Below are 19,312 nucleotides of genomic sequence, written 5' to 3' on the forward strand. Positions count from 1 at the left end.
AAGAAAACACGAGGATCCTTAAATTGGTGATACGATTTACATGATACTAACTCCTTCCATATACATAGGTCCCCTATCAAAATACTGACAAAAAAGAGAAGTGATTAAAGCCCGTCTCATGGGCCTCGCATACTTGGACAGACGATGTAAATGAAATCCATATATTAGCTCAATTATAAGGTGCTTCCAATCAAAACAAAACATTTATAAGGGAAGGGGCTACTACAACTTGTACAGTCCTGAGCCACCACGCTGCTAACACACTCATTGTCCAGTGTATGCAAGTCATCTCTTCCTCTCCCCATCACAAGTGACATGTTCAAACTCCAAAGTCGATGGATTGGATCCTTCAATGCGAAGACACCAAATTTTGAGCTCCAAGGTGCAACCTTGCAGCCTTCACATGATGCAGTATATTGGCCAAGGTAGCATACTATCAAATTTAGATCCGATTATATTTTTATACCTCTCATAACATAGAGATTTACAAGATACGATGATTATCACTTGAGAATATATACCAGCAACAAAAACATCCACAAAATATAAACACATATCACTTTTAAAAAGGTAAAACTTTGAGACACAGCAAAACACTATATGCCTAGATGTAAAAAATGACAAAAGGAGAATAGGAATAAATATGAAGATGTGGAGTATTTGAACCCGAGCTCACATGCTCCTTGATGAATAGTAAAATCCGAAAACACAGTAAAAAAATATAAAAAATCTGATTTTTTCAATTAAAATTTATGAAAGTTTTAACTTCTTGCAAATGCTTTTGATGAAATGACATTTGTGTAGGTATGGTCAAAAATGAATCGACGCTCCAAAACATTTGTTCTTGGAAGCATTTTGGAGCATCGATTTTTTTCTTTTTGTCCAGACCTCCACCAATGTTATTTCATCACCAAAATTTGCAGGAAGTTAAAATATCTATAAGGGAGGCCAAGTGCTACTAAAACAATGTATGAGTACGAACCAGTGGCAGAGCCAGAACATATCTATAAGGGAGGCCAAGTGCTACTAAAACAGGTTGGGGAGGGCCAAAGTGTTGAAAAATAGATTTTTAGCAGCAAATTAGTACTAATTTTGCCACTGTTCATAGCAAATTACATGCAAAATCATGGTGTTAGGGGGGGCCAGGTCCCTGCTGGTCCCCCTGTCTCCGCCACTGGGTACGACCTAGTGAGACCAGCTTAGGACTTTGTACAACTAAAATCATTGCGTGGACAGTTGATCAAGCACAAACATAGACATGGAGAGAGAAGAATAAAAATTCTAATATATTCACCGCATTGTACCAATCATCATCTTCGTATTGTCTGCAATGAACATTTGTTTCACCGGGAAGTGGACCCCCAAATCTATTGGCTTGTATGTCATGAACCCTCGCCATAGATGGATTGCAAGCTATAAATTTGAGTTTTCAAAAAGGAAATGTCATGAGACCATTGCCCATCAGATCTTCATTGCACCACAGTGAACACATGAGAAGCATGAAACTCACAATAGACTTCCGTGGTTGGTCCATGCATCCATGGTGGGCTGCTTCTTGGGTCCTCTGATGATAACATTCCCAAACAACTCCTCTGCGTCCTCCGGCATGGTTGGCCACATGCTCCTCTCGAGGTCCAGTATTAAGGTTGGCCTTCGGGCTGTGGGTACAAAAATCTATATTAATTGTTAAAAATGCAAAGAAATCATAAATATGATTCATCACATAGACACCTTGCTGGAGAGGACAATTTGACAGAGATGGAAAAGAGGTGTGAAGGAGGGATTCTCCTGGCTGTCATTTTCATCGCCAAGTGTGCTAGTATAGGGAGGATATGGAGGAGGTACTCGTGCTCACCGCAGGTGACCATCCTCGACCGGCCATGAATCATCTCCTCGCAGTGTGATGGAACTGACCATCCCCAACCGGCCATGAATCGTCCTCGCAGGTGATCGTCCGTGACCAGCCATGGATCATCCTCGTAGTGCGATGGAACTAACCATATACAAATGAATTAAAGTAGCTAGAAAATAAAACTAAAGATATTTTTTAAATAAATAATAATAAGTAAGAAGAATGGTGTCAAGGGAGGGAGGCTGGATCTAACATGCAGCAGAGGACTGATAATTATGTATATATTTTGGCTGTGTTAAACAGTAGAAATGTTTAAATGTTTGACCAATTTTTGCCGTGTTAAATAGTACATAAATATGACGTATGAGCATGTGCGTCGGACTGCTCACTATGTATATATTTTGGCTGTTCAGCATTGAGAAGATAACACTAATCCAAAATGATTATATCAATTTAGCATCATTTGTTCAGATGTTGCGGAAATATTATGAGTATAGAAATAAGACAAATATGACATATAGTACACTAAATGACGCCTTGAATTTCATAAAAGTCTGTTGGCCAACTAATCAACAACGTAATTCTAAAATCAACCAAGAATTCTACCCTGCACTCAAATCTTCAATTGACCAAATGATATATATCAAGATGAGAATAATGTAACATGATGCAAAAAAAGAAGATGGAACCAATATGCTACAGGAAGTTACTGAAACAACAAAGCAACCATGAATTATATCACTTAGAGTGGTCATCAACAGTGGCAACAACTTTTCCTTCAGCGCACTTGGTAATATAGCAGGCAATCTAGACACTCCATGATTAGTTTCCAAATCCATAATTTCAATGAGAGAAAACAAGAATGGAAGCTACAGTACCTATGGGCAGGCTGACAGGTACTGCAAATTGTGTCAAAAAATTGTACTCTCTCCCTGTATTAATTAGTATGTTATTTCTGTAAGCAAATTAGGCAGCGGCAGTGCCTCAATAAGAATAATTATTCCATTCAAAAATAATAAGAAGAATCATTATACAAGACACAATGGCATACATGGCAGCTTGAAAATCACGGCTCACAAGATTGAGAGATAAGACAAATATGACATATAGTACACTAAATGACGCCTTGAATTTCATCGAAGTCTGTTGGCCAACTAATCAACAACGAAATTCTAAAATCAACCAAGAATTCTACCCTGCACTCAAATCTTCAGTTGACCAAATGATATATATCAAGATGAGAATAATGTACCATGATGCAAAAAAAAGATGGAACCAATATGCTACAGGAAGCTGCTGAAACAACAAAGCAAACATGAATTATATCACCTAGAGTGGTCATCAATAGTGGCAGCAGCTTTTCCTTCAACGCACTTGGTAATATAGCAGGCAATCTAGACACTCCATGATTAGTTTCCAAATCCATAATTTCAATGAGAGAAAACAAGAATGGAAGCTACAGTACCTATGGGCAGGCTGACAGGTACTGCAAATTGTGTCAAAAAATTGTACTCTCTCCCTGTATTAATTAGTATGTTATTTCTGTAAGCAAATTAGGCAGCGGCAGTGCCTCAATAAGAATAATTATTCCATTCAAAAATAATAAGAAGAATCATTATACAAGACACAATGGCATACATGGCAGCTTGAAAATCACGGCTCACAAGATTGAGAGATAAGACAAATATGACATATAGTACACTAAATGACGCCTTGAATTTCATCGAAGTCTGTTGTTGGCCAACTAATCAACAACGAAATTCTAAAATCAACCAAGAATTCTACCCTGCACTCAAATCTTCAGTTGACCAAATGATATATATCAAGATGAGAATAATGTACCATGATGCAAAAAAAAGATGGAACCAATATGCTACAGGAAGCTGCTGAAACAACAAAGCAAACATGAATTATATCACCTAGAGTGGTCATCAATAGTGGCAGCAGCTTTTCCTTCACGCACTTGGTAATATAGCAGGCAATCTAGACACTCCATGATTAGTTTCCAAATTCCATAATTTCAATGAGAGAAAACAAGAATGGAAGCTACAGTACCTATGGGCAGGCTCACGGGTACTGCAGATTGTGTCAAAAAATCGTACTCTCTCCCTGTATTAATTAGCATGTTATTTCTATAAGCAAATTAGGCAGCGGCAGTGCCTCAATAAGAATAATTATGCGATCAAAAATAATAAGAAGAATCATTATACAAGACACAATGGCATACGTGGCAGCATGAAAATCACGGCTCACAGATTGAGAGATATACATACCAAGAAAAAGACAAAGAAAAGCTGAAGAACCACACCTGCATTTCCCGAGCATGACATAGATAGACGAACACCCTTGAGGTCGGGGCAGAGCAAGAATCCTACCAGGCCAGAGGCATGATCCAAATCAGGGACGCATGCGTGCATACTGACACCTCCACAAGCTTGTCCGTGCAACCGCAGCTTCATTCGCTCTCGCAACTGCTCGGGTCGACGCAGCGTAGGAACATAGTACCACTTGCAACTCTAAGAGCATATCAGAGCAGTAGTTAGTTTCATCTTATCGCAAAATTCTGAACTAACAAGTGCCTACACATCTCTCCATCCCCATAAACAAACCACATCGTAGGAACATACCATCTAGTATGAAACTTCAGACAGGGAAATAGATTGAAAATTAAATTCCAATCCGGGTGGCTGCCGCCTCTGAGATATCCGCCCTTACAAACGACCAATCCTCTGATTTTTGTTGTTGCAAACTGCACTAAAGAGCTTTTTGAATCGCGTGGTCGATCAAAAGGCCCTGGAAAAAATCCCAAACAATATCAATAGATTGATGTTCAGACATGAACATAGTTGAAGGGGCGGGGGAAGACGAACCAACGGTAGTCTTCTCTTTGGGATCATTTGCGTAGCCACCTTCTTGACCTCATCTTCTGTGAGCATCCCATCAATGTTCATGTTCCACTTGTTAATGTGAGACACCCAAAGGAAAATTTTCATCAGTATGTTAGATTGACTTAAACTGAACATAGCTTAGTCCAAGATGTGGTCAGTAATCTCCGTCTAGACCTCTTTGAGCCGATCCTTGTTAATGCCTTCATCCGACTCAATGTTCCTCTGCCTCGACATATCCCGAACAACTTGTTAGCAAACTCCTTGGAGTTCTCCATGCCTTGGATCTGAGAAGCATGCCCATTAGAAAGTTTAACAATTATATGGCACTGCAAAAGTAATTAGAAAGTCTAACACATTTGCACAATTGTATCATGAAACCTGTAAAAACTCGGTTACTGGACGAGCATACAAACTGAAATCCTACTATTTTATACAATCTTCACATTCCATTCATCAAGCAGATAGTAGCAATCATTCTAATAAATGGAATCAAAACTTGGATACTCCCAATTACGAAAAGCACAAGCGTTGAACAAAATGAGATGGAACATACATGGCGTAATTTGTTCTTCCCAATTCACCCAAAGTAACCGGCCAGTGATACAATCAGTTGTAGCAGTTAAGCAGCTAACAGATCTATTTTATTAACTGCAAAGAGGAGAGATCATTCGAACCAGCGGTAGTCTTCTCTTTGTGATCATTTGCGTAGCTACCAACTAACAGATATATTTAATTAACTGCAAAGAGGAGGACCGGTATCTATCCTGCACTGTGATTGACCCAGAAATACTTGGAGATGGTGCAGCCTTATGGCTGATGCATCTATTCACATAAACAGAGAATACTCACCGTGTGGCCCGAATGAACATCAACATGTCCTCAACGGCTACCACCCGCACGCACCTGGCCGCTGCCTGTGCCATGCTCACGCCCACCATTGTCGTGAGCATTGACCACGCACCCTGCTGCGAGCGGCCTTGCGTTGTCACCTGCCGCGCCCTCTGGTAGGCCCATAGCCCGTTGGTCACCGTCACCGTCGGATATACGTGTGGAGCAACAACAAGGACGAGGACGGGACTGCAAGAGGAAGAGGAGGCATCACCGTCGGAGATAGAGGTGGCTAGGGTTAGCCACGGGGCCGCACATGGGACCAGAACAGCGAGGCGGCTGCATATATTGGAAATAGGAGATCTCGTCAGAGTCGCTCCATGAGGGCACCAATCAATGGCGGAGGCGGCCGGTAGTGGACGCTGACAGCGATGCACGCGCACAAAAGATAAATATTGGGAAAAGGGAGAGAGGCCAGCAAACCAGAAATAGAGAGGGATGGCGATCTCAGAGGTCGATGGCGGCGATCTTGGACCTCGGCGGCAGCGATCTTGGACCTCGACCGCAAAGCGATCACGCCCTGCCCTGCCCTTGGGTTCCGCGAGGCGACGGCGTCCGACGAGGAGGGTGCCTCAGAGGTCGGCGGAGGAGGAAGACGGTGCGGCGGCGGCTCCTCCCGGACCTCGGTGGCGACGGCTCCTCTCGGATCTCGGCGATGGCGAAGGCTGTCGCCGCTGGGCGTACTGAGGATCAACCTGGGAACAGATCGAGGGGAGCCCTGTCGAACCTGCGTGCGATTTATTTGTTTTTTCGCTGGTTAATTTTCGTAGGTTGTTTTTTGCTGGTTAACCTTCGTAGATTTTATTTGCTTTGCTTTGTGGATGGTTTTTCACTCGTGGTGCGAGGGCGTGGGGCGGGTGGGGGCCTCGGTACGAGGTTTTTTCGGTTCATGATGGCTCAGTGTGAGGTAGGAGGAGGTACCAAAAAAACCATGGGAGGTGGGTCGAAAATTGGCCGGCGAAGACTACCAACTGCTCCATTAGGAGTAGAGATCAAAGGGGGTAGTGTCCTGATTAATTGGGTTAGTGGTTGGGGCCCACCCAGCTTAGGCCTAACCGGCCAGCCACGCGTGTGCAGACAGGCGCGTAGCTGCCGAACCCGCAGCAGCGGCGGTGGCCAGCTGGGCTGGAGGCGGGTGAGGCGGTGGCCCGCGGGGCCGGAGACAGGCGCGCCGGCGGCGACCGGCGAGCTGCGGCGGCTCGTGGGCCAAGCCAGGTCGAGGCGGGGCGGCAAGCGGAGGGGGGCGCAGCGGGGCCGCGCGGGCGGGCGCCGGAGCGGGGCGCCACGGGTGGGCGGCGAAACAGGGCTACGCGGGCGAGCGCAGCAGGGCACCCGCACGCTGTGTGCGCCGGAGCAAGGTGCGGTCGGCGACTAGCAGTAGCGGCGGCAGTAACGAAGCAGCAGCAGCGAGATGCTGAGGTGGCGGTGGAGGCGGGCGAGCAGCGGTGAGGCCATGCGCGGGTGACGGGCTGCGCGAACAGGCGGTGCGCCATCTCGCAGAGGCAGGCTCCGGCGTGGCGCAAGGCCAGGGCGGCAGCAGCACGGGACATCAGAGGCTGTAGGCGCGAGCGGTGGCCAGCGATAGCGGCAGGATTAGTAGCGGCTGCAGCAGTACGTACGCACACACGGATGCAAAATTTCAGGGAAACCATGGCGAACGGACCTCGCGGGGCGGACACTACGGGCACGGATCGAGCCAAAGAAAAGGGGCAACCGGAGGAGGGGCTTACCACGGTGCCGAAGGTGAGCTCGAGGTGGCCGGGAACGTACTGGAGATGAGGGATCGAGCGGCAATGGTGGCGGCGGCCGTGGGTGAATAGGTGGACGATGCGTCGATTGCAATGGCGTTCTCGTCCAATCCGGTGATGTAGTCGATGTAGAGGTCGATGGTGCTGCTCCTGGACAACAGTGTGCGGCGCTATAGGGCTTCAGAGGATGTCTACGACAATGGCGTGACGGCGGCTTTGCTCAGGTGGGCTCGGGATCGGGAGGGAGATGCGTGGGGGGAGGCAAACGAGGGGAATAGGGTTCGGAGGGGATCGAAGGGCAGCGGGGGCTCATCTTATCCATCACCGCGACCGCGGGATGGCCGATAGCGCGACATCCACTGCGTGGACGGCGTGCGAGCAAGGCTCGACCTTCCCCTTGGTGAGAGGTTGAGGAAAAGGCCGGCCAGGTTGAGCCAGGCAAGCCTGTAGCAGCGGTTGGGCCGATGCACTATGCACTTAGGCCCAGTGCCTCGGGGAATTTCCTTTTCTCCTTTTTTTGGTTTTGTAATTTATCTTACTATCCGATGATCTTAGTTTAGTAAGAAACTTGGCACTTAAATACTAGGCCATAACTAGGAGTGGTCCAAAATATTTTGAGGTCAAATGGACTTAAATATATATTTGTTTATTTTAAAAGGCTATTTTAGTTGATGTGGGACCTCTTTATAATTTTCCTAGGGATTACTAGGTGAGTCAAATAATGTTGTTTTATGTACGAAAAATAGTTAGTTAAAATTTGCAACCAAAACTACATTTTTATTTTAATGTTTGATGAAGTAATAATTTCACTTGCTAATTAAATTTGGGTTTGAATTTTATCCAGGGGAAATTGATCTTTGTAATTAGGGTGACATGGCAGCATTAACGTGGGATTACTGTATCCCAAGTATCCGGGCATCACATCATGGCATTTATGTGCTGCTTTAAGCCATCAACTCCTTTACCACTGGATTAAGGGCCGTTTCAGCATCCTCAACCCTCTTCAGCAGAGTTGATTTTTCTGTATCCCTGCCTGCCCGCCCGTTTTTGAAACTCTCCTTCAGTTTTTCCATTGCTGCTAAGGCACTAGTTAGTTCATCCTTGGACTTGGAAGTTTCGTCTTGTTGAGATTTGATATTTTCTTGAAGGTCGGCGATTTGGGTTTCCTTTTTGCTAAGCTCAGCCTGCAAAAGACAAGTAACTTATGAGATAACAATGCATATTCAAAGTCCCAAGCACATAACAAGTATTATCCTTGGCACTTGGGGGCTAATGTATATTGCTTCGTATCAATTTTTTTACAAGTCCCAAGCTCAATACAAGTATTATTCTTGGCACTTGGGGGCTAATGCGTATTTGCTCTAGTTAACACTATGGATTTTTTTCTTCCACTATTAGCTTGTTGGTTTACCGGTTTACTAAGGTCCTAAAACAAGAATTTTGTGCCTTACAACATAATTAGTCCCAACTTCACATATTTGTTAAGTTGGCCCTTGGGGCTACTCAGGCAAATTTGAAGAGCTGTTATTCTAAAGTCCCAGTTCATCTTGAAAGTATAAACCGGCCCTTGGGGGCTGAACAGGCAAAATTGAAGAGTTGTTATTCTACAAGTCCCGATTCATATTGACAATATAAACCGGCCCTTGGGGGCTACTGGAGTTGTTCTATATAGTTATTGGAAGTCTACAGAACATTCTATTCTATCATGTTCAATAAACTTGGCGGCTAAGGGAAGAATATTTATGTAGAGTTAGCAGCAGTTACCTCATATCGTTCCTTCATCATATTCAGTAAACCGGCTTCATAGTCGCGGCTTGTGTACAAACGATTTAAAAACCCATAATAAATATCTTGGGCGCTGAGGTGTGATAACCCACAAGTATAGGGGATCGCAACAGTTTCCGAGGGTAGAATATTCAACCCAAATTTATTGATTAGACACAAGGGGAGCCAAAAAATATTCTCAAGTATTAGCAGCTGAGTTGTCAATTCAACGACACCTAGAAACTTAATATCTACAGCAAAGTATTTAGTAGCAAAGTAATATGATAGTAGTGGTAACGGTAGCAAAAGGTAATGATAGTAAACGTAATGTTTTTGGTATTTTGTAGTGATGATAGCAATAGCAACGGAAAAGTAAATAAGCGAAGAACAATATATGGAAAGCTCGTAGGCAATGGATCAGTGATGGAGAATTATGCCGGATGCGGTTCATCATGTAACAGTCATAACCTAGGGTGACACAGAACTAGCTCCAATTCATCAATGTAATGTAGGCATGTATTCCGAATATGGTCATACGTGCTTATGGAAAAGAACTTGCATGACATCTTTTGTCCTACCCTCCCGTGGCAGTGGGGTCCTTATGGAAACTAAGGGATATTAAGGCCTCCTTTTAATAGAGTACCAGAACAAAGCATTAACACATAGTGAGTACATGAACTCCTCAAACTATGGTCATCACCGGTAAGTATCCCGATTATTGTCACTTCGGGGTTAACGGATCATAACACATAATAGGTGACTATAGACTTGCAAGATAGGATCAAGAACTCTCATATATTGATCAAAACATAAAACATAATAGGTTCAGATCTGAAATCATGGCACTCGGGCCATAGTGACAAGCATTAAGCATAGCAAAGTCATAGCAACATCAATCTCAGAACATAGTGGATACTAGGGATCAAACCCTAACAAAACTAACTCGATTACATGATAAATCTCATCCAACCCATCACCATCCAGCAAGCCTACGATGGAATTACTCACGCACGGCGGTGAGCATCATGAAATTGGTGATGGAGGATGGTTTATGATGACGATGGTGACGGATTCCCCTCTCCGGAGCCCCGAACGGACTCCAGATCAGCCCTCCAGAGAGGTTTTAGGGCTTGGTGGCGGCTCTGTATCGTAAAACGCGATGATTTCTTCTCTCTGATTTTTTTCTACCAGAAAGCAAATATATACAATTGGACTTGAGGTCGGAGGAGCTCCAGGGAGCCCACGAGGTAGGGGCGCGCGCCCTAGGGGGGCAGGCGCCCCCACCCTCGTGGACAGGTGGTGGGCCCCCTGGTCTTCATCTTTTGTAAGGATTTTTTATATTTTCCGAATAGATGTTCCGTGAAGTTTCAGGTCATTCCGAGAACTTTTGTTTCTGCACATAAATAACAGCATAGCAATTCTGCTGAAAACAACATTAGTCAGTGTTTGGAAAAGTAGATACGACGGAGATGTATCAACTCCCCCAAGCCCAAACCTTTGCTTGTCCTGAAGCAATTCAGTTGATAAACTGAAAGTTATAAAGAAAAACTTTTACAAACTTTGTTTGCTCTTGTTGTTGTAAATATGTAAAGCCGACATTCAAGTTTCCAGCAAAGATTATGACTAACCACATTCACAATAACGCTTAGGTCTTAAGCTTACTCATATCAATGGCATAATCATCTAGCGAGCAATAATAATAAATCACGGATGACAACACTTTCTCAAAACAATCATAATATGATATAACAAGATGGTATCTCGCTAGCCCTTTCTGAGACCGCAAAACATAAATGCAGAGCACCTTTAAAGATCAAGGACTGACTAGACATTGTAATTCATGGTAAAAGAGATCCAGTCAAGTCATACTCAATGTAAACTAACAGTAATGAATGCAAATGACAGCAGTGTTCTCCAACTGGTGATTTTTAATAAGAGGATGATGACTCAACATAAAAGTAAATAGATAGGCCCTTCGCAAAGGGAAGCAGGGATTTGTAGAGGTGCCAGAGCTCAGTTTTGAAATAGAGGTGAATAATATTTTGAGCGGTATACTTTCATTGTCAACATAACAACCAAGAGATGGCGATATCTTCCATGCTACACACATTATAGGCGGTTCCCAAACAGAATGGTAAAGTTTATACTCCCCTTCCACCAACAAGCATCAATCCATGGCTTGCTCGAAACAACGAGTGCCTCCAACTAACAAGAGTCCTAGGGGGAGTTTTGTTTGCAATTATTTTGATTTATTTTGCATAAAGCATGGGACTGGGCATCCCGGTGACCAGCCATTTTTCTCGTGAGTGAGGAGCGGAGTCCACTCCTCTTGAGAATAACCCGCCTAACATGGAAGATACGGACAGCCCTAGTTGATACATGAGCTATTCGAGTATACAAAACAAGATATTTATTTGAAGGTTTAGAGTTTGACACATACAAATTTACTTGGAATGGCAGGTAGATACCACATATAGGTAGGTATGGTGGACTCATATGGAATAACTTTGGGGTTTATGGAGTTGGATGCATAAGAAGTATTCCCGCTTAGTACAGGTGAAGGCTAGCAAAAGACTGGGAAGCGACCAGCTAGAGAGCGACAAGAGTCATGAACATGCATTAAAATTAATCAACACTGAATGCAAGCATGAGGAGGATATAATCCACCATGAACATAAATATCGTGAAGGCTATGTTGATATTGTTTCAACTACATGCGTGAACATGCGCCAAGTGAAGTCACTTAAATCATTCAGAGGAGGATACCACCCTATCATACCACATCACAACCATTTTAATAGCATGTTGGCACGCAAGGTAAACCATTATAAGCTCCTAGTTAATCAAGCATGGCACAAGAAACTATGATCTCTAGTTGTGATTGCAAACATGTTTATTCATAATAGGCTGAATCAGGAACGATGAACTAATCATATTTACAAAAACAAAAGATGTCGAGTTCATACCAACTTTTCTCATCTCAATCAGTCCATCATATATCGTCATAATTGCCTTTCACTTGCATGACCGAATAGTGTGAATAATAATAGTGCACGTGCATTGGACTAAGCTAGAATCTGCAAGCATTCAATAAACAGGGGAAGACAAGGCAATATGGGCTCTTTTGTCAGATCAACAATAATGCATATAAGAGCCACTTCAACAATTTAATCATGGTCTTCTCCTATCAACCCCCAAAGAAAAGAAAAGAAATAAAATTATTTACACGGGAAAGCTCCCAACAAGAAAAATAAGAACATGAAATCTTTTTGGGTTTTCTTTTTAATTACTACTACAAGCATGAAAAGTAAACTAATTAAAAGCTACAACTATTTTTTTTGGTTTTTCTTAAGGTTTATTAAACACACAAGAAGAAAGCATAAAAAGGAAAAATAAACTAGCATGGATGTTACAATGAAAAAGTATGAGCACCGACATCTAGCAATGAGTGTGTGAACATAAATACAATGTCGGTGAGAAATATGTACTCCCCCAAGCTTAGGCTTTTGGCCTAAGTTGGTCTATGGCCACGGCTGACCTGGCGGATATCCATAATAATAGTTGGGGTCGTATTGCGATGCAGCGGCTATCGCCTCCTGAGCTGCAGCGTGGCGACGAGCGGCCTCCGCCCTCCTCTCGTACTCATCTGCCTCCTCCCTAGTAATAACATATCTTCCTTTTGCCCGATAATCAAAGAAGGCAAGAGCAGGGAGAGTAATACGGACAACACGCCGTCTGTCGATACAGGAGAGGTGATTCATTCCTCTCGACAAACTGGTGGTGAACCATAGCATTAAAGTCTAGGTAAGCAGGAGGTAATTCAATATCATCTTCACGTATGGCTATACCAAGAAAATTAGCTATGCGGGTTGCATAAATTCCACCAAAGAAATCTCCATTAAATCTATTAAGATGCAACCTACGTGCAACAATGGCTCCCAAATTATAAGATTTATCTCCTAACACCGCACTCCTAAAAATACTGAGGTCAGGGACACACATGTGACATGCCTCATCTTTACCATTAATGCATCTACCTATGAAGAGAGCAAAATAATGTATAGCAGGAAAATGAATGCTCCCTATGGTAGCTTGTGTTATATCTCTGGATTTTCCCATAGTTATACTAGCAAGAAAATCTCTAAATTCAGATTTGCGAGGTTCCCTGATACTACCCCATTGTGGAAGTTTGCAAGCAGTGGTAAAATCCTCTAAGTCCATAGTGCAAGAATTTTCATAAAGATCAAACAGGACAGTTGGAGAATTACGTGAAGATGAAAATTCAAACCTCCTCACAAAGGAACTAGTGAGATAGTGATACTGGCTGCACTTCTCTTCCTCGAAGCTCACAAGATCCGCGTTACGCAAATATGCGTTAAATTCTTCCTTAATTCCCTCTCAATCCATAAAGTTCTCAGAAGGCCATTCACAAGGACGCACTGGAGTGTCTCTTGGTGGTTCTTCATCAGCATCACGCATTGCAAGCCTGGGTCCTTGCTTCCTTGAAGAACCACCTTGGAACATTTTCCTAAGCATATTTCTTCCTCTGAAAAATTTCTGAAATTTTTAGTAACTTCAAAACAAAAGTGAACCAAACTCAATAATATTGATAGCAGCTACTCATACAAGTGCCTAGAGCCTATATCATGCATCAAAACTACTTGGAACCATATAAATTTAACATGCAAGCTCAAGAACATGGTCACCTAGGCAGCACAAATTTGCAATGAATAAAGCACTAGAACAAAAACTAATTGGACCAATGGAGGAGTCACATACCAAGGAACAATCTCCCCAAGCAGTTTTGTGAGAGATGCTTTGAGCAAGGAGATCGAAAATGGCAGCAAAATGAGCTTGGACTCGGGTTTGAGCTGGATATTCATGTTTGTGGGAGGAAGAAGGAGTGTGTGGGTGAAAGGATAAGTGGAGTAGGGCCACCATGGGCCCACGAGGTAGGGGTAGGGCGCGCCCCTGACCCTCGTGGCCAGTTGCCAGCTCCTCCTGCTGTGTTCTCAATGCCAAATATTCTCAAATATTCTAGAAAAAAATCATATTTAAATTTCAGGGCATTTGGAGAACTTTTATTTTCGAGGTATTTTTATATTGCAAGGATATTCAGATAACAGACAGAAAAATACTATTTTTATTTTATTTAATATAAATAACAGAAAGTAAAAGTGGGATACAGAAGGTTGTGCCTTCTAGTTTCATCCATCTCATGCTCATCAAAAGGAATCCACTAACAAGGTTGATCAAGTCTTGTTAACGAACTCATTCCGAATAACATAGAACCAGAGACATTTCGAATAACACTATGTTACCTCAACGGGGATATGCACATCCCCAATAATAAGAATATCATATTTCTTCTTGACAGTAGGAAGAGGAAATTCAAAACCTCCAAATATAATCGATGGAATTTTTTCAATAGAGTTGATACTATGAACTTGAGGTTGTTTCCTCGGAAAGTGTACCGTATGCTCATTACCATTAACATGAAAAGTGACATTGCCTTCAGTGCAATCAATAACAGCCCCTGCAGTATTCAAAAAGGGTCTTCCAAGAATAATAGACATACTATCATCCTCGGGAATATCAAGAATAATAAAGTCCGTTAAAATAGTAACGTTTGCAACTACAACAAGCACATCCTCACAAATACCGACAGGTATAGCAGTTCATTTATCAGCCATTTGCAAAGATATTTCAGTAGGTGTCAACTTATTCAAATCAAGTCTACGATATAAAGAGAGAGGCATAACACTAACACCGGCTCCAAGATCACATAAAGAAGTTTTAACATAGTTTCTTTTAATACAGCATGGTATAGTGGGTACTCCTGGATCTCCAAGTTTCTTTGATATTCCACCCTTAAAAGTATAATTATCAAGCATGGTGGAAATTTCAGCTTCCGGTATCTTTATTTTATTAGTAACAATATATTTCATATACTTAGCATAAGGATAAATTTTAAGCATATTAGTTAATCACATACGCAAAAAGATAGGTCTAATCATTTCAGCAAAGTGCTCAAAATCCTCATCATCCTTTTTCTTGGATGGTTTGGGAGGAAAAGGCATGGGTTTCTGAACCCATGGTTCTCTTTCTTTACCATGTTTCCTAGCAACAAAGTCTTTCTTATCATAACGTTGATTCTTTGATTGTGGGTTATCAAGATCAACAGCCGGTTCAATTTCTATATCATTATCATTACTAGGTTGAGCATCATCATGAACATTATCACTAGTTTTAGGTTCATTGCCAGATTGTGTTTCAGCATCAGTGATAGAAATATCATTTGGATTCTCAGGTGTTTCAGTGATAGGTTTACTAGAAGCATGCAAAGTCCTATCATTTTTCTTTATCTTCCTATTAGAAGGACTAGGTGCATCTACATTATTTCTCTGAGAATCTTGCTCAATTCTCTTAGGATGTAAACTATGAGTCATTTTACCACCTCTAATCATAACTCTGACAGCATTATCATTATTCTTGCTATTCAATTCATTGAGCAAATCATTTTGAGCCTTAAGTACTTGTTCTACTTGAGTGGTAACCATAGAAGCATGTTTACTAATAAGTTTAAGTTCACCTTTAACATTAGCCATATAATCACCCAAGTGTTCAAGCATATTTGAATTGTATTTCAATTTTCAACCAAAATAAGCATTAAAGGCTTCTTGCTTAGCCATAAATTTATCAAACCCATCTAAGCATGGGCTAGCAAACTTAGTAAATGGGATTTCAGCTTTATCATATCTATAGAGAGAATTTACCTTTACTACCTATGTCGGGTTATCAAGACCATGAGTTTCTTCATTAGGTGATGGATCAAGATCATATGTTTCTTCAACAAGCGGTAAATTAAGACCATGTATTTCTTCAATAGGAGGTAAACTCTTAACATCTTCAGCTTTAATACCTTTTTCTTTCATAGATTTCTTTGCCTCTTGCATATCTTCGGGACTGAGAAATAGAATACCTCTCTTCTTCGGAGTTGGTTTAGGAATAGGCTCAGGAACTGGCTCAGGAGGTGTCCAATTATTTTCATTTTCCAGCATATTATTCAATAGAATTTTAGCTTCATCCGGCGTTTTTTCCCTGAAAACAGAACCAGCACAACTATCTAAGTAATCTCTGGAAGCATCGGTTAGTCCATTATAAAAGATATCAAGTATTTCATTTTTCTTAAGAGGATGATCAGGCAAAGCATTAAGTAACTTGAGAAGCCTCCCCCAAGCTTGTGGGAGACTCTCTTCTTTAATTTGCACAAAATTATATATATCCCTTAAAGCAGCTTGTTTCTTATGAGCAGGGAAATATTTAGCAGAGAAGTAATAAATCATATCCTGGGGACTACGCACACAACCAGGATCAAGAGAATTAAACCATATGTTAGCATCACCCTTTAATGAGAACGGAAATATTTTAAGGATATAAAGGTAACGAGTTCTCTCATCATTAGTGAACAGGGTGGCTATATCATTTAATTTAGTAAGATGTGCCACAACAGTTTCAGATTCATAGCCATGAAAAAGGATCAGATTCAACCAAAGTAATTATATCAGGATCAACAGAGAATTCATAATCCTTATCAGTAACACAGATAGGTGAAGTAGCAAAAGCAGGGTCAGATTTCATTCTAGCATTTAGAGATTGCTGCTTCCATTTAGCTAAGAACCTCTTGAGTTCGTATCTATCTTTGCAAGCTAAAATAGCTAAAGAAGCTTCTTTATCAAAAACATAACCCTTAGTATTATCACTTTCATCAGTATTATCAGATTCAATATTTTCACTCTCTCTAACCCTAGCAAGTTGTTCATCAAGAAATTCACCAAGTGGCATAGTAGTATCAAGCATAGAAGTAGTTTCATCATAAGTATCATGCATAGCAGAAGTGGCATCATCAATAACATGTGACATATCAGAACGAATAGCAGAAGTAGGTTTAGGTGTCGCAAGCTTACTCAAAACAGAAGGTGAATCAAGTGCAGAGCTAGATGGCAGTTCCTTACCTCCCCTCGTAGTCGAGGGATAAATCTTGGTTTTTGGATCTCTCAAGTTCTTCATAATGATAAGCAGATATAAATCCCAAGTGACTCAAAGAATAGATCTATGCTCCCCGGCAACAGTGCCAGAAAATATATTCGAGTTCTTCATAATGATAACCCACAAGTATAGCAGATCGCAACAGTTTTCGAGGGTAGAGTATTCAACCCAAATTTATTGATTCGACACAAGGGGAGCCAAAGAATATTCTCAAGTATTAGCAGCTGAGTTGTTAATTCAACCACACCTAGAAACTTAATATCTGTAACAAAGTATTTAGTAGCAAAGTAATATGATAGTAGTGGTAACAGTAGCAAAAGGTAATTATAGTAAAAGTAATGTTTTTTGTATTTTGTAGTGATGATAGTGTGACGCCCCCGATTCGACCGTACACTAATCATACACGCAAATGTGTACGATCAAGATCAAGGACTCACGGGAAGAGATCACAACACAACTCTAGACACAAATTAAAATAATACAAGCTTTATATTACAAGCCAGGGGCCTCGAGGGCTCGAATACATAAGCTCGAATACACAAGAGTCAGCGGAAGAAACAATATCTGAGTACAGACATAAGTTAGACAAGATTGCCTTAAGAAGGCTAGCACAAAAGCAACAACGATCGAAAAGGCAAGGCCTCCTGCCTGGGAGCCTCCTAACTACTCCTGGTCGTCGGCGGTCTCCACGTAGTTGTAGGCACCCTCGGGGTAGCAGTAGTCATCAATGGTGTCGTCTGGCTCCTGGGATCCGTCATCTGGTCGCAACAATCGGGTATGGGGGAAAAAGAAGTAGCAAAGCAACCGTGAGTACTCATCCAAAGTACTCGCAAGACTTACATCAGATCTAAACTAAGTATGCATCTGTATCAAAGGGAATGAGTTGTATCTGTGGACTAAACTGCAGAATGCTAGAAGGGAAGGGGAAAGCCTAGCCTATCGAAGACTAGCATCTTCTGGAAACCACCATCTTGCAGCAACAGGAGGGAGTAGAGTAGCATAAAGTAAAGTAGCAGTAATGTTATCAACCTCGGCTAGAGATCCTTTCTCGACTCCCTGCAAGAAAGCAATCCCAGAGCCATACTATCCAGTTATCATCTCATAACCAAGTCTCATCTCCATGTCTCATCTCAAGTATTCAGTTCTAGTTGTATCGATCGGGATACAACTACAAGTGTCCGTTACCGTAGGACCGGCTATCGATAGATGTTTTCTTCCCTACAGGGGTGCACCAACTTACCCACCACGCTCGGTTAACTCCGGTCGGACACACTTTCCTGGGTCATGCCCGGCCTCGGCCAAACAATACGCCGCAACCCGACCTAGGCTTAATAGAGAGGTCAGCACGCCGGACTAAACCTGTGCCCCCAGGGGTCATGGGCCATCTCCCCGGGAACTCCTACACGTTGCGTGGGCGGCCGATGAGCAGACCTAGCTACCTCCTTCAACAAGGCAGGTGCTTACGCAGTCCAACCCGGCGCGCGCCGCTCAGTCGCTGACGTCTATTAAACTTCGGCTGATGTATACGACGCAGAACGCCCATACTATGCCCACGTGATGGTTAGTGCTATCAGGCCAGAGGCCCCTCGGATCAAATATCCAAATCGTAGTGGATTAGGAACGCGCGGTAACGAGCAGAGACTCACAATTGGTGTGACCCCGTCGCCTCGTCTCGAGTACTTGCGGCAAGGGCTAAGAATGCCTGGCCATGCCTCGTAAGTATCTCGCGGGCACCTTCCAGGTCAACCTGACTCCACATCACTCGCTATTAAGCTCGCGCGGGTACCCCTCAGGGTCGACCCGTCTTTAGTAACATGGCTCAGTGTAAAGTCATAGTAATCGTAGTAACTGTGTGTCTAACACCAAAGGGAAAACCCGAGGAATCACCCTCGGTGAATTCCACTCGATGTTGTCATCGAGGTGAACATAAGAGGATCCACCCTCGAGGTTCACACTTGAGGGGTTGCACGACAGAGCCATACCGAAAGTGGTTAAGGAGGAAATCACCCTCGATGATCACGACTGAATAGCTACACTACAGAGATCTCATCAGGAGTGATGTCTGAGGTTCACCCTCGGCACTCGATAGTAACTCTGTAGTGTCGTACAACTAGGGGGGTGAT

The 19,312-nt window shown here is 42.6% G+C and overlaps 1 protein-coding gene and 1 long non-coding RNA gene across 10 annotated transcripts; both read right to left on the reverse strand.

Moving 5' to 3' along the window:
- Positions 1-971: 971 nt before the first annotated feature.
- Positions 972-4,187, reverse strand: LOC125538518. 5 transcript variants are annotated; one of them, XR_007296379.1, is made up of 4 exons: positions 2,731-3,586; positions 1,856-1,993; positions 1,511-1,658; positions 972-1,413 (listed from the first exon to the last, which is right to left on the reverse strand). XR_007296379.1 is itself a non-coding variant. In XM_048701806.1 (4 exons), the coding sequence occupies exons 1-4, from the start codon at positions 4,180-4,182 to the stop codon at positions 1,383-1,385; spliced, it is 339 nt and encodes a 112-aa protein (XP_048557763.1). In that variant the 5' UTR covers positions 4,183-4,187; the 3' UTR covers positions 972-1,382. The 5 variants fall into 5 exon arrangements, 4 of the variants coding, with proteins under 4 accessions (XP_048557763.1, XP_048557761.1, XP_048557759.1 ...); XM_048701806.1 differs by lacking the exon at positions 2,731-3,586 and adding an exon at positions 4,161-4,187; XM_048701804.1 differs by lacking the exon at positions 2,731-3,586 and adding an exon at positions 4,161-4,187 and having other exon boundaries at positions 1,511-1,674.
- Positions 4,188-4,201: 14 nt separating this feature from the next.
- Positions 4,202-7,753, reverse strand: LOC125538519. 5 transcript variants are annotated; one of them, XR_007296382.1, is made up of 6 exons: positions 7,359-7,753; positions 6,052-6,355; positions 5,590-5,907; positions 4,723-5,024; positions 4,480-4,645; positions 4,202-4,368 (listed from the first exon to the last, which is right to left on the reverse strand). It is a non-coding gene; the product is annotated as an uncharacterized LOC125538519 (long non-coding RNA). The 5 variants fall into 5 exon arrangements; XR_007296383.1 differs by lacking the exon at positions 6,052-6,355 and having other exon boundaries at positions 5,590-5,817; positions 7,359-7,750; XR_007296384.1 differs by lacking the exon at positions 6,052-6,355 and having other exon boundaries at positions 7,359-7,750.
- Between the last annotated feature and the right edge of the window lie 11,559 nt (positions 7,754-19,312).

Source organism: Triticum urartu, chromosome 2 (assembly GCF_003073215.2).
Source record: "Triticum urartu cultivar G1812 chromosome 2, Tu2.1, whole genome shotgun sequence".
In the NCBI taxonomy this organism is placed as follows: Eukaryota; Viridiplantae; Streptophyta; class Magnoliopsida; order Poales; family Poaceae; genus Triticum; species Triticum urartu.